The 14954-nt window shown below is 49.6% G+C and overlaps 5 protein-coding genes across 5 annotated transcripts; 3 read left to right on the top strand and 2 right to left on the bottom strand.

Moving 5' to 3' along the window:
• Positions 1-272: 272 nt before the first annotated feature.
• Pmar_PMAR002997 (amino acid transporter, putative) lies at positions 273-1601 on the top strand (the record flags this gene model as incomplete). Its single annotated transcript, XM_002768161.1, has 7 exons — positions 273-352; positions 410-500; positions 659-734; positions 785-917; positions 1162-1309; positions 1357-1436; positions 1487-1601. 7 exons carry the CDS (start codon positions 273-275, stop codon positions 1599-1601), a joined length of 723 nt encoding a protein of 240 aa, XP_002768207.1.
• Positions 1602-2075: 474 nt separating this feature from the next.
• Pmar_PMAR002998 (amino acid transporter, putative) lies at positions 2076-3006 on the top strand (the record flags this gene model as incomplete). The annotated part of the gene is made up of 6 exons (XM_002768162.1): positions 2076-2168; positions 2211-2382; positions 2427-2503; positions 2552-2632; positions 2676-2751; positions 2900-3006. The coding sequence occupies 6 exons, from the start codon at positions 2076-2078 to the stop codon at positions 3004-3006; spliced, it is 606 nt and encodes a 201-aa protein (XP_002768208.1).
• Positions 3007-5299: 2293 nt separating this feature from the next.
• On the bottom strand, positions 5300-6664 carry Pmar_PMAR002999 (hypothetical protein; the record flags this gene model as incomplete). The annotated part of the gene is made up of 8 exons (XM_002768163.1): positions 5300-5394; positions 5439-5533; positions 5614-5656; positions 5698-5782; positions 5836-5979; positions 6123-6288; positions 6347-6455; positions 6569-6664. 8 exons carry the CDS (start codon positions 6662-6664, stop codon positions 5365-5367), a joined length of 768 nt encoding a protein of 255 aa, XP_002768209.1. The 3' UTR covers positions 5300-5364.
• A 131-nt stretch (positions 6665-6795) lies between these two features.
• On the bottom strand, positions 6796-11349 carry Pmar_PMAR003000 (HECT, UBA and WWE domain-containing protein, putative). The gene is made up of 24 exons (XM_002768164.1): positions 11271-11349; positions 11025-11179; positions 10460-10792; positions 10232-10365; positions 10124-10179; positions 9972-10051; positions 9872-9910; positions 9652-9722; positions 9414-9550; positions 9210-9347; positions 9003-9157; positions 8885-8953; positions 8746-8838; positions 8528-8590; positions 8408-8482; positions 8228-8362; positions 8040-8177; positions 7931-7992; positions 7723-7812; positions 7599-7671; positions 7361-7509; positions 7243-7316; positions 7111-7202; positions 6796-6942 (listed from the first exon to the last, which is right to left on the bottom strand). Exons 3-24 carry the CDS (start codon positions 10577-10579, stop codon positions 6832-6834), a joined length of 2154 nt encoding a protein of 717 aa, XP_002768210.1. The 5' UTR covers positions 10580-10792; positions 11025-11179; positions 11271-11349; the 3' UTR covers positions 6796-6831.
• A 1073-nt stretch (positions 11350-12422) lies between these two features.
• On the top strand, positions 12423-13985 carry Pmar_PMAR003001 (hypothetical protein; the record flags this gene model as incomplete). The annotated part of the gene is made up of 1 exon (XM_002768165.1): positions 12423-13985. The coding sequence occupies one exon, from the start codon at positions 12423-12425 to the stop codon at positions 13983-13985; it is 1563 nt and encodes a 520-aa protein (XP_002768211.1).
• Between the last annotated feature and the right edge of the window lie 969 nt (positions 13986-14954).

Here is a 14954-nt window from a genome sequence, read left to right on the forward strand (position 1 = left end):
TGAAGAATGTCACTGCAGGATCGGCAGCAGCATGAGGAGGCGAGTGACCTCGTCATACCATTGTTAACCACCCCGCCCCGGCGATATAGCATCTCATCAGAACGTAGGAGCCTATCGTTGTGGATCTGTGGGGAATTGCACAGGCTGTGCCGCTCAGCCAGGCTCCGTATTCGCATCAATATCTAATGTTTCCTTCAGAATCTTCCTCGGCGTCCTCAGCCGAGGATATACAGAACAGTGAGCTGAACAAAGTAGCGACCGTTGCCTCGACTATGAGGTCCCATCATCTGCTCCGTGTATGGAGTTATGTCCCTGATGTGGCACCAATATTCTACCCGGACAACGTACGAAGGTGAGTACTTCTGTCTCGTGTGCTCATCGGAAGAGGTACTTGCTGACGCTCCCTCAGGCGTCAGTTTTCGGACTCTGAACTATTGGGCACCCCGATCGCCAAGAATATAACTCGACGCGTCCGTGCTTATACGGCTGATTCGATCAACGTAAGAACCGGTCGGTTCTCGCCGGTCCCTACTGAATGAATGCCATGATTCGTGGACTATCGTAGTAGCATAACAGGACCATGCGCCACCGCGAGTGGTCGCTGGTTCGATCCCTGGTGCTAGGCATTTCTCCCATCCTTGCTATCAATAGCCCTCAGGCCGTCTTGAAGGTGGAGCCTGTCCTCGATAACCCAGGCGACTGGATGTGGTGGAGCCCCGCGGAAGGGACAGAAGGTGTTTCCTTTACCTCTAGCAGTCATTGTGCCTCTCCATCCAGACCGCAGGTGGTAACAGAGGCTTCGTGGATCGAGTGGAGGAGCAACTCGAGCATGGCTACATCCCAGAGGCCCCCATTGTGACAGTCGATGACCTACAGGTGAGTACTAATAAGTTCACTCCTATTCACATCAATCTTCGGTAGAATATACCAAGTCAAACTGGAATCGGCATTACCCCTATAGAGATGATAGCCCGGAGGGAGGAATTCATGGAGGCCGGTGGGATATGGTAACGCCAGCAAAGGTGAATATCACACTCATCCCCGAGCCGAGCACTAAGCTCTTCTCGTCTTGCTCCCGGCTCGGATTGACCGGCGTTTGTCGGCCTAGTCTTCTGACCGCTCCGACACTTCACGTTAGTCGTCGATGAATAGTAGCCTCAGGTCGTCAATCTTCAATCTCACCACGGCTACCTTGGGCGCAGGAGTTCTGTCCCTACCCTATGCTTTCCGTAGCTCCGGCTATCTCGTGGCTTCCCTGTGTCTACTAGTCTGTGCCATTCTCTCGAACATAACCATCGGTTATATCCAGGTGGGTTGAACATTGATCCTTTTCCGGCACTGTGCAGTGAGTATCAGGAGTGCATGGACGTCTCGAGGTGCCAGACGTTTGAAAAGTTGGCTTTCAGCTGCAGTCCTAATCCAGTTTGGGGTCGAAGGTATCGCAGGGTGAGAACGCGGTCCTCTTTAGCTCTGTTTGGTGCCTCAGATTTGCCCTCTTCACCATCATCAGTGTCATAACCTTTTGTTTTGGTGCTGCTGTTGGTTACCTCATTACCATCGGACAGATAGGTGGGTCTCAACAGCGCAAGTCCAATGTCTAATCACTGCTTGTGAGACACTAATCATGTGGTATCCATGTTCTAGCTTATACTATCGCCTGTGCACTGCTCTCCTTCCCACTACCTACCGCGGCCGAGAGTGCTCAGAGCTCGTCGGGCACTGATATCATGCTCTGTATACTGGTATTGGTGGTATTATACCCACTTTGCCTGGCCGAGAAAGTCAACGAGCTTCGAATTCTTAGCTTGATCGGTAAGCTCTGGAAGGGATTCACTCATGGGGTCTCAACGGTCTCTCTTGATGACCATTGTTGTCGATTATTTGTCTTCAGGCGTGGTGTCTGTATTCTTACTCGTTTTCGTTGTCATTTTTCAAGCGATCATGAGGGGGCATCAGGAGGAGCAGAGCATGCTGCCTCTGCTTCCGGCCTGTGGTTCGTCTGGTGTAAGGCATTGATTCCTGTCAGCTTGGAGCTCAGTTCCAGGACCTGTACTACTGTATAGATTGTTCGTACGATGTCCTTGGCAACCTTCGCCTTTGCATGTCAATCGAACGTTCCTGCGATATATGCGGAACTGAAAGAGTCCGAGACTCGAAGGCTTTGCCGGGTATCAATATTGGGCTGAAGCCTCCATGATGCGTTCCGTTAGGCTACCAGAATGCGGTCAGTGTCCTTCTGGGCGGTTCTCATCTGCTTTGTTGTATACTATGGGGTGGGCTTTGCTGGCGTCTACACTTGGGGGTTCGACACCAAAGATAACATACTGTACAATTACAATTCGCTATTCAAAGATAGCATCGATGTGACCATAGCTTTCATTGGTAAGCGCCTTGCCATAGCCCTCGAGGAATGCCGTTGTCATCAGCGATGGCTATTTCAATTGCGACAGCGTATCCCCTCTGCATTTTCCCTGCGAGATTTGGACTGGAATCTGCTTTGCTGGTGGGTGTTGGCAACGTTATATGTCCTGTGACCAACTCTGCGTATCAGGTTTTGTACCCGTCTCGATTTGACTCAGACGATAGCGGGCGGGCGAGCCCGGCTGTTGTGACGCTGCTAACTGCAATAACGGTGGGTTGACTCGCATTTCCTCCTCTGTGGAGATTACCGTCAGGTCCTTCTGTCGCTTGGATGTGCCGTATTGGCACCATCAATAGCACAGGTATTTGAGCTCGTAGGGAGCACCAGCGGTGCACTCACGTGTTTCATTCTACCATCGTATTTTTACGTCTGTTTAGTCACAGGTAATGTCGTCAGATGACAGCTCCTGACTGGTTGTGTCTTATTCCCCACAGATTAACTATATCAATCATTCCTATCATAGTCGTTTTGAATTAGGTAATCAAATGACCCTGAAGACGTTCGAGGCCTGGAGTGTCATGCTCATCGGCGTCGTCTTTGTTTTCATCGGCACGGCTGTTGCAATCAAGGACATGAGCGAATGATGTATACTTTATTTAATGCAGGTTATCACTGACCTGAGATGTACGTTAATATATGATTTGGAGAGCACGTGTATTTCGAAGTACAGTTGGAGCTTGAGTTGTCACCTCATTTCATTTTCGAGTTCTGACTGTGACTGGCGTGTAATGGCTGTCATTCATTAATCGCGCTAAGCCTAGACTTTGCAACATCATAGTGCACACTTCGAAGTGGAGATGAGGCTGACGAATGAGTTGCCACTGCCTTTTCCAATGATGTATATCAGTATAGTATCTATCACTGATTAAACTGGAGTCAGGTTTGGTAGACAGTCATAATTAATGTGGGATATTTGTTCATCGGACCACTGAACCGAGATGATGGTCAACTCCCTCCAGTTTGAGCCCCATGTTTGAGCCAATCGGAGAACCTGTAGAGCTATTTCAAGTTCCACCCCCCCAATTCCGTGTCTCCACTTCTGTACTAAACCACTTTTGTACTAAACGATGATAGGTGAGCGATTTATACCGGATCAGGACTTTTTCGCACGCAAACGATTAAGTTTTGTATTAAATAAAAATAAAAATGTAAATTTTTGACACCGGGTAAAACTTTACTTCCACTTCTGTACTAAATTTTTGGGATGCTTTTGCACGGGTTAAATTTTACGACTTGGGTTTTTTTCACGCGTCTTGAAACGACCTGCCTTCCGCTACTGTGAGTGAAGCCCTCACTGCGAGGGAGAGCCGAGGACAGTCCTGCGTCTACCGAAGAGTATACATGTCGCAATTTAACAAGTCTCAACGTATAACCTCATTCCTTGTAGTCTACAAGTGTAGACTCCTAAATTATGTCGTAATTATTACGAGCCGTTGTGCGCTCCAGCGCAGTGTACGGAGACTCATGAACCATCATACGGTTTCCCGGTGTTTATACTTGATTGTATTACTCTGTTATTACTGTTATTGTATTGTGCGCCGTGACACCGGTGGCGTCACGTATTTCTGCATGCGTGCTGAGGCCTTGCTCGAGCACTTGCCTAGTGCTCTTAAAGGTTAGACTAAGGACAGGAGTGAGTTAAGCTTCTGATTCTTACTGGCCTGGGACTTAGGCTACAGCTCAAGTTAGTACACTGTGTTGAGGTTTACTAGCCGCTAGTGGTTATACTTCGTACGTTAAGTAACGTAGTTAAAGATATGGTTTCGGAAATCATCAATAGATTAGGCATTATGTTCACTAGTAACTGTGGTTTTGATACATAGCGGCAAGAGTTCTGATAAGGGTGCAGACATAGTTGGGTCACCCAACTTGGGTGATCAATGAACGCTTATCATCGTCGTCCGATATTAAGGAATTATTTGTGGAATATTTAATTGACAACTACACTCTTAGAACTCTCATAAAAAACTCAACTCAGGTATTGAATTTCCCTTCAGGTGAGAACAACATGCTAGCTGGCGTGGGAAAGATTTCGGGAAACCTGCTAATTTCTTTCCTAGTAATGCATTCAGCCGAATGGTATCTCATACTAGCTTCATCGAACAGCGAAAGACGAAACCACTGGCGGTTAAAAACAACCACAGTGCGTCTAGCGATAACAAAAACTCCGCATAAATTACTCCCGTAACTCTGCTGTAACAGCAGAGCTGTTGGACCGAAACATTGAGTACACGTTTTGAACCATACAGCTGGCGTAGGGCTTGTACAAGAGAACCTGAAGACGTGACCGACATATTCATACTCTCCATGAAATTCACCTGACCATCCGACAGAGCATAGCCACCCCCATATCCACAATGTCATCAGGAATAGTACTTCCTTGAGTCAGGAGCTCTGCTTTGTTTTCGACCGTGACGGAGAGCTATTCGATCAACTATTTGCCATGTTTGTTCTAAGGCGAGCGCTATTCCATTTGGTTCAGAAGTGGTTTGAGAGTGTTGCAAGCCCAATCAACTGGGTCAAATTTTCCACAAAAGGAACGATTTTAGCACAAAAGTGGTTCGCGGAGCGAAGCGCTTCCCGAGGGGAAGTTTTCAAAATTGGGGCGAGCGCTACTTGATCTGGTTCAAAAGTGGATTGGTACAAAAGTGGCGTAATCCCCAATTCACCCCTGAAAGAGTTATCATGCACTCAGTGAGTCATGACTATACAAGAATCTCCACCTGCCTCTGTATGATACTTTCCGTCACCCATCAATTCATGAATGACCCTTCCCCTCAGTCGGTTATTGAATCCCGTGATATTCTCGGTGCGCTGGCAGTATACACAATTTGCACGGCTGCGCTCGACTGTGACACAACTCAAAAAGTTGACAGAAATGGAAGTATCCGTGAACAATGGTACGGAGTACAATCGTCGTCCATGCATTATTGAGGGTTTCTCTATTGCGGCCGTGTCTCAGTACGCAACATCTGCTACGGACATGGCAGCCCTAAATCGGCAAGGGAAGCCTCACTTTACGTGACACTGCTATCTGGAATTTGGCGTCGTTGATAGTGTTCCGCAGCCATCGGAGGAGCCCAGACTGGACCCTAGTATCCGTTGCATTAGCTAACACACAATCATGTACTAGCAGTGAGGACGGTGCAGAGGGACGATCAACGCGGGGGAGAGGGTCTGTTGCAACTCACTTGACTGCAACGCTGCCACTTCACGCTGTAACTCCACGAGGACCTGAGCAGCGCATGCCGCTGAGTCGGTTACGCAATAATTACTCGTAAACGCTGATTGACGGCTTTCTCCAGAGGAGTGACCTCCGCTGCAATCTCGGGCGGAGTAGAGCCCAGCTGGGTCACCAACCTGTTACAGGATATAACCCACGTCGGCCAGGGGTCCTCAGAGATTCAGCTCACCGAGCCAGGCCTTCGTAATTCCTCATCACGCTGTCGAACTCAGTCGTGGCGGCGCAAGTGTCGTTATGGATCCGCATCATCGTTTGCCGCTTAGACGGGAGTCCTTCGAGGGGATTGTGATGGTACTGGAGTAGCTTCACTAGTCTGAATAAGAGCCCACTGAACCCCAACATGATTTGCATGTTCATCGCCAAGACAGCTTTCAACAGATGAGACTATCACATTGACATAAGCGTACAGGGGATCGAGGTTATTGAGCTGACGGCAAGCGAGAATAGGGTGCTCACGTTGCACAGCTCTCACACAGTTTACAAATTCCGCTGCTTGCACTGTTTGCTCGGGGCAAAACAGATGTTGGACGACCGCTGAACGAGCGACACCTTCCACAGAGCAGTCGATGGCAGAGGTAGCAGACTTTGGCCGAGGGACCGAGAAACGATCGGGATAGAGATGCTGAGAGCAGCAGCAGGAACAGCTGGAGGGACTTGCAAGCGAATGAGCGCCTTCCTACCACCGCACTCTTCACATGCTGATACGGTGGCCATCCTGATGGATGTTGCAGCATGTGCCGCCTCGCCATCTACGAGAGACTCTAGCTTCTTCGCATCTCCGCGCAAAACCTGAGGGAGGGACTTTCCTATGATCAATGCTCTTCAAATGTCAATAGAGTAGTTTGATAACAGTGATCTAACGCGACGGATCCAAAGCCAGGGAGAAGTGATGACGCACCTACTGCGTGTCGGAAGGTCCACTGTCTCTCTAAGCTGAACTGTGCTTGTTGCTGTTGCCGCTCACGACAGAATAGGGTACTCAAATCTCGGCTAGCCATAGTCAAACGAGGCCTGCTGAGACTGATTGATCAACGGCAAATTAGGAAGCGACTACTTTAGCGTCATTTAGATCAGGATTGTACAACAAGACAGTGTAGGATATCGTCGAAAGTAGAGGCATGATATTGACACAAAAGAGTTATAGAGTTAGACATATTGTCATTGATCATATAAGGCCAAAACCAGTACAGTTCTCAATCGCCAATCTTATCATCTTACGGACTTTCTCCGCTGATGAATATTCTGGTAGTAGAAGGTGGTTGAAGCACGTGTGGGCCTGATGAGGGGGAGCACGAGGATCCCATTCGACAGCCGACCCACGATACCAAAGCCAGTCGGAAACCGTCGACGTGGTTGCGGATAAATAAGGATACTCCAATTCAGAATTCGCACATATAAAGCCTCACAGCTTGTGCTGGATGCCATTCGAGATCAGAAGACTCACTTGTGGGAGACGGTCCGAATCTGGTCCCATTCGGGAGATTGTTATTCGAGACTCGACAGAGTTCAACCCGTTCGGAGGCGCTCTACTGCTACCTACCGCATGATGACCATAGTAGTAGTACTCCCGCCCGACCTGTGATGAAGAGCAGTAGCTTGGACTTATCATCTTCAGTGCATCCTGGAGATAGTATTGCTTCCCAAAACCACCTAACAGTCCATCTGTTACGACACAGATACAAGGAGAGGACTACCGAATGACAGGGGAGTCCTTAGTAAAGCCATCATCGTAAATGGTGTTGGACCGTAACGCTTCGAAGTCGAGTTCCTTTCTACCGCAAATGAGGAGCTCCAAGTCAGCCGGAGTCTTGAACAGCCGTTGGAATAAAACAGACTGCCCGATCTGGAGGAGACACGAATCGATGGGTGCTAACTCGAAACTGGAGCAGGAGATGACCCAGTATATAACAAGGAAAGATGCAAATGACTTACACATTTGTCGAAGCCCCGCTTGAATGACCAGAACTGCCGCGCGATGGACTCGTTGACCTTCCAGTTGATAAGCCTGAATTGGCAACCAAGTTACAAGCTGCAGTACCATACAATAGTCACTCACTTCTCCGCGTATTCGTACCGATTAGCGTTTGTAACTGCAACGTTCCGACCGTTTGATATCAAGTCGACAACAACACGCTCACCGAAGTACCTATGAACTCCTAACGTGGGAGCATGAGAACGGCACAACAACGGAGATCGATGATGCCATACAGCACTACACGAACTCTTCCCGTCACAACTAGCCCGCATTGCGATAGGCTACTTACTCGTAATCCGTTGACATCGTTAGTCCGAATGCCGCTTGGACGTCACCATCGTAGTCCAGGAACTGCCGTAGGAACATATATCCCTCCGACGAGCAACAATATGATATACCTTTCTGATCCCCTGAGCGAACTCAGGATCGAACTCCTTCTCTAGAATCTCCAAGCTAGGCCTGTCAAGGCGGCCTTCCTTGTCTGCAGACAGGAGCTTCCTATACACTATCAAGGGGAAGTTGGCGTCCAGAATAACCTACATAGAGGTGAGGTCGTTGAGCTTGCAGATGACGCTCCTTCCCTTACCCCGCTGTATATGGCGAGACCAATGACGATCCCGAAGAGCTCGTACTGGAGGTTACTCTCAAGACACTTGTTAGAGAACCAAAACGTCCGAGTGTCCTTGTCATACTCGAACATAGCGTAGTTCTCGTCGTACATCTACCGTTCTGGAGTCGCAAATCGCAGGATATGCTGGTGGATCACCTCCTGGACTAACAGTAGGAAGAATTCCTTCTGAACTCCACCTTCGTCCACTCCCTGCTCTCCCTGGAATTGAACCTACAATGGGGCATGCTTCCGTAACAGCTACATACCTCGCCCTACTTTGAGCACTCGCTTCAGCTCGTCTGCATCAAAGGCCGCCAGTTGTCGTAGGGAATCCTCCAACTACAGAAAACGACATATACGAAATTCAAAGTAGACCTCTGAACTCATCCATACGCACATGTCGGCACTTCGCGAAGCGTTACGATAATACTACGATAGCGGCTGTAGCAAATCCGGGCATGCGGATATGGGCTACCTCCAAAGGGATCTATTACCAAGTGATCTCTCCTAACCTTGAGTATTGTAAAGATGTCTTGAGCCATGATCAAGATCCTTCCTCCAGGGAGCATCATACCCGATGATTGAGCCTGCGAACACCGGGCAGCAGCTTCTAGAGTGATACGGTAGTGATACCCTGAGTAAAGCATGTTGCTGTGACACTTCACGAGCATGGTGCTCGGACTCTAGCCTCAGCACACGGACCTAGACTAAGGTGATCACAAACACAGAAGTGATAGATCCATATCACTACTCGAGCTCCCACGTCCAACACGCAAGGTGCAGTAGTCAACACTCCGAAGTCAGCCAACTGGCGCGATGCTACTCCAAGACCCCTCCGCATGTGGCGGCGCATGAGCCCTCCTTCCTCAGCTAGCATGGGCTCCATCTCAGTCCCATCCGGACGAGCTGACCAACCAGCGGCAAATAGGCTTACTACTCCACGGGATCATAAACCCACGCCGACGACGGTTAGGAGGTCTACTATCATCAATATCCGAATTGCCTGACGGGGACGACCCTGCTGGGTCAAAGCTGTCCCGGGAGATGCTCGGCGAAGAGACTAGACTACCGTCACTTCGAGGGGGTGTTCGAACAGCTGAGAGGTCGACGCAAAGATTCGGCGAGATATGGAATCAGATGTGCAGAACTTCGATAGACTCACCGTGAGTATTGTCATTGTCATAAGTCGCTTCCGGTGGTGGTGATATGGTTGATGAGGACGAGGACGAGCTCGTAGCACGATCCCTAGTCCCAGTGTACCCTCGTGAAGCACTGAGGCTCACATTGATGATCCAGCTCCTATAAAAACAGGGGGATCAGTCCACTGCTGGTCTAGGCCACGAATGAGAGGTTGAGATGTATCATCCAGCAGCACTGCCTAACCGGTCCCCGAGGCTCACGTCACTTCGTGCCTCAGGAGAGCATCTGTCTGGCTTATCGCGTCGTTATAGAACTCTGCTGCTGGTATGCGCTGAGGACAATAAGGAAACCTTCCAACTAGCACACTAATAAGGAATGCACCAGTCACGAGCACTCGTATGAAAGTGATAATAGCTCATTCCGATCGACGCCGCCGCTTCGAATTGAGAGCGGTTGGTTACTGAGTAATCGCCGAATTACCTCAGGTCCATGTTGTTTGGTGTTAGCTCTCCAGATTGCCTAAAGCGAGAGCACCCTTGGAGCCCGAGCACCACAGAGCGACTCAGTGACCCATGCCTACAGCGATGAGCTCAAGTGCCCCCTTCATAGGTCTCCTGCATTCCGTGAGGAAACTCGTCCACTGACGGGACCGCAGCTGTACTGAGGGAATAGGAAGTGTGACCTCACTGCTAACGGTATAGACAGTGCCATGAAAGAGGTCCCAGCACTCACATGTATCAAGCTGTATAGTGTCAAGCCCCAGTCTGCCAAGCTGTTCGAGTGTAGACCTGGAACCATCAGTGTGGTTACAAGGACTAATGCCTATGGCCCTGTTCCTACAGAGTGATGAACTCTCGCAGCATCTCGAGCACTTTCATGAGCTGAGCCGACGTATCATAGGTTCGGACTAAGTGCTCTGCGATGGTCTTCCTAATAGGCTTATGTAAAGTAGCTAGGCCGGATAGTACAACTGCCTGACAGGAACTAGTCTTGCACGTGAACCCCTCCAACGATAAGGATGTGTGCTACTGCGTGAGCTGTTCGCAAAGCACCAAGGCACCGCCTTACCATTTGATGGGACTCCAGCATGTCCATGAGGCCCAGAGTGCAGCAGAAGAAACCGACATAGTTCATGTCCAGCTTCTTAATGGTGGATAACTTCATGAGCTCTCTGACATGCTCCACCATCGAGGGTGCCCAACCAGTGGTTGAGACAGTAGCCGCAGCCTCTTTCAGTTCCCGTATAATGCTGACGAGCTCTATCCCTCTCAACTTGGCGTAGTTGATTAGCAGAGAGCTCGTGAAGATGTTGCCACAAGCGAGGTCAAGCAGGCCTTCTGAAGACCACTGTTGGCGCAGTGTCGTGGGGCTTGCTCGTCGTTATAGCGTGTACGAGCTGTCCTGAGCAGCAACATGAAGTGAACATGTTCAAAGATCCAAGGACTATCAATGGGTCTAGCGATGAGAATCCTAGATGGCAGATGGGTACTGGAAACCCTAGCACGCCGAGGAACTTATGGGTGGACCAGAAACGGGTATCTGGAACGATTCACTTCCCTTAAACGGTGATGTTATATGACTAATGTGATGGAAATTCCGTACAAGGAGTGGTTAAGGTGGTCTACCGTATCACCTATGGCCGCCTCAGACGGCAATTGAGAGGAGTGGCCGTCCAGTGCCAGACGCTCCTCCACCGTCTCGGGGCCTATCCCTCGAGCGACAGAGATTGCTGCTGCCTTAGCGGCTTCGACGGGGTCTGTAGGGTTCGCTATCAGATTGTGCACGTACCTGAATGAGTGGGAGATCGTCAGCAGACTACCGAAAACAAACGTCTAAGCTCTCACTAATACGACGAGGTATCTTATGATACGTATGGTACCTCCCATTGGTCCTCATAGTCTGCTCCTCTGTCGGATGGGGCTTCCCGCCACCAGGTGCCCCTAGAGAGTTCATACAGAGGAAACAAACTAGGCAGGGGTGAGGGTGAAAGAATTTGGATTAACCCGCAGTTCTTTGTCAATAGCACATGAAGGATTATATAATAGGTATGGTTATAAATTATAAGGACTATACCTTTTCAACCTCAATTCCAAATTTCAACTTCGCCTGACTAATGATCTCGCTAAGATACCCCCTGAGAAACTTCAATTTCGGCGATGCGCTGTGGTGGGACATGAACAACATGGACAGCTCCCACTCAGCTCACTCGATCGAATTCCCTCTCCTTCGCATGAGGATGCATTCGAGGATACCTTCGGTCGGGGAGCAGATGAAGGCTTAGAGTTGATCGATTGATCGGTGCTATTATTAAACTTGAGCTCTTTGTCATTGGCATTGTCACGAGGTAAAATCACGAGTGACTGTATATACCACACGATCAACAATACGTCTTCTCAACTATTAGAGGAAAGATCCTTTACCGGACCGGGTAAATGACGAACTCTGTTGATCAAGTTTGCCAATACCTTCCTTGGAACCAAAATGCAGGGCTGCCCCACATCACAGCGCAATCATATCTGAGCGCAGTCCGAAAAGCGCGCGCCATAGTGATCTAAAATACATACTGCGATATTTCAGCGCATAATTCGTTGCGCACGAGAACTTTTGAGGGCAAAGATTGGTTCTAGCTCTGGGTGATCCTCTTGACATTATGTTTGAATTTCAGTCTCTACGTGAAGTCTTTCAAAGGCTACCTATTCAGGAGGGATCGTAACGAGCCCGAACGTTCGAGGAGCGGCTGGAGATGCGTCAAGTCTGATCAACCTCCTGCAGGAAGTCTCAAGTGCAAAGCTCGGTTGACTATCTTAGGCGACCTTAACGGATCGGCCAACATGTTAGTTGTGAAGAATATTGATTAGGTGGCTGAGCATGTTTGTGGGGCCCGAATGCAGGGAAGGTGGTTCTGGTGAATTCCATGAAAAAAGCCATGGAACTGTCAGCATTCGAGAAGAAACCAGCCGAGGTTTACGACTACGTCACGGGAAAGTCGCCTCCTCAGTACATCGAGCAGTTGCCAAAGCGGTCTTCGGTTATGGAGAACCTCCGTAGATTCAAGGAAAAGAACCACCCGCTGCCGAAAGCTCCTAAGCAGCGTTGTGGGTTTGAGATTCCACCTGAGTTCAGTCACGCTATCATCGGGCAAGAGGTTCGTCCTACACTTGTCTATGACTCCGGTAAGGATGACAAGGACCGAATTCTCGTGTGGAGTGATAAACTTTTGGTTTCTTCATTATTGTCTTGTAGTGCCGCTGTACATATTTCGGGTGATGGTACTTTCAAAACTGCCCCTCTTCTATGGGCCCAACAATATACTATTCTGTTTCGTCATGTATCTGGACGTATGGTCCCAATCATATTCGCTTTGCTACCGATCAAACTAAAAGGGACCTACATAAAGTTCTTCACGGTTGTTCGTAGTACTCTCGGTGAAAATATCACCAGTTGTATTTTCGACTTTGAGCAGAGCGCTGTTCTTGCCTTTCGGACTGTATTTCCACGTGCTGAAATTTGCCTCTGGCTCTTCCATTTGGCCAGAAATGTACTCGATAAGTTTAAAGAGCTTGGAGTGATACGTCGCGCGGCCCCCGACGTGATGTCGACTAGGCGCAAGGCGTATTACAATCTGATGGCCGTCGCCTTTCTGCCTGTGGAAATCTTTCTCGAAGCGTGTTTCGCTTCTTGTGATATTCTCCCACAGGCTGATAGCAACGCTGTTCTGTCGTATTTTATCGAGACTTATGGTCTTAGCGGGATTTTTCAGCCTTCGTGGTGGAACAAGTGGGAGAGAGTCAGGCTAGGTTTGCCTCGCACAAATAACTCTCAAGAAGGATTCCACCGTAAGTGGAATGGCCTCTTTGCAGAGGAGGGTCATCTAGTGATATGGAAGTGGATAAATGTCGTGCACCGGGTTATCAACCAAGTTCGAGTAGATGTTCTTCAGCTGGATAATGGGGCTCCGTTCAAGCGGCGTAAGGTTAATCGAGAGATGGATGTTGCCTTGCAGCGACTAGTTCTGCAGCCGGTCATCCCAGGTGCCCTGGACACTTGGTTTCAGAATGCCAGAGGTGCTCTTCGGCGAGTCATACCTTCGATACCTGCTAGCAGTACTGCTCAGCCAGATCAATCAAGTGGGGACGGGCCTGTTTTCATTGGGGACGCACTGGATGATGAGCACCCTGATGCTGGGTACGAGGCAATCATACCACCTTTCGACGAGGATATCATCACCCTGGACTTGACCGCCGACGACGTTCACACTGTACAGGGAACTCAACACCCTCTGGCAAATGCGGTGATTCCCACGGGCTCCGGAATTGGGCATGAAATTGGGGATGCCCCTGGTGGAACCCAGCCTTCTGATGTCACTCGGCAAGCTCATTCACAAACCCAGCAACAGCCGTCATTATCGACTGAGCCGCAGGCTTCGGCACCCGCTGAACCGAGTTCGCAAAAACGTGACCTGAGCAATCTCGATCTCGTCTCGCTGGTGGCCGACTATCACTGTTCTCGCTCGAGGCTTCTCGTTCAAAATCAAGCGGACCTTGATCTCGTTCTCGATTCTCGACTGGGCGCAAGCGGAAACACTCGCCAGTAATCAGTAAGGTAGACTGAGGCAGCAGGATTGCGGGCCTGCGTCACAGCCTGTGATGGAGGTCTCTCCCGTCGACTGGGACCTGCCTCAAAGTGGGAGGAAACTAGACACTTCAAAATGCACACCTCTGATGGAGGATATGACCAAGATGCGGTCAGAGGCAGGGAAGGCACCCATGACAGATTTCAAGCGAGTTTGTCGAATCCGAGAGGTCAAGCAAAACACAACACACAGAGAAGGACGAAGCCGAGACAAACGTCAACACGAATGAATCTCGTCTCGCTCTCGAGTCTGGTCGTTAGGTCTCGATCTCGTCTCGATCCGTGACGAGATCGAGACGAGAACGAGAATATCGAAATTGGCGCTGAGCCTTCCGCTGGTGCTGAGAACCCCAGAGAGGGACAAGGGTTTCTCGACTGGATACGTATACCTGCTGGTCCGTCTTATCCCTTGCCGGAAATAGTTGTGGACCTCACTGATCGTGACTGGCTGATTACCAATGGCGAGATGATTACTGATAGCATCCTGGATGTTTGGATGACGATGCTTTAGAGACAAGTGGGCGAACAAAGAGTGGTCCCTCCGCAAGCCGTTCAGCTATCTGCTCCACTGCTAGACTCCCCTGGATTCCACCGAGTGCCGACGAGTGGCATGGTTCTTCAGCCAATTGTGCTGCATAGCCAGAGCCACTACGCAGCCACGGCGAGAGTTGGTGGGACGATATACTCCATGGACTCAATGGCCAAGTCGAAGGAGGATATCTCTGAACTCGCCAAGCAGCGCTTAGTAGACTTGTATGGCCCTTCAAGGACGGTCCACTTCATGGGTATTCCTTTACAAAAAATCGGGAGCAATAACTGCGCCCTTCATGTGTTAGCGAGGCTAACGCACTTTGCGCTGGGCACGGGCGACGTGGCGGCGGCAACTTTCGATGAAAGCAGACTAAGTCCCACGCATTCCTTTGCCTCGAAA

This window comes from Perkinsus marinus, assembly GCF_000006405.1.
Source record: "Perkinsus marinus ATCC 50983 genomic scaffold scf_1104296969090, whole genome shotgun sequence".
Lineage (NCBI taxonomy): Eukaryota > Perkinsozoa > Perkinsida > Perkinsidae > Perkinsus > Perkinsus marinus.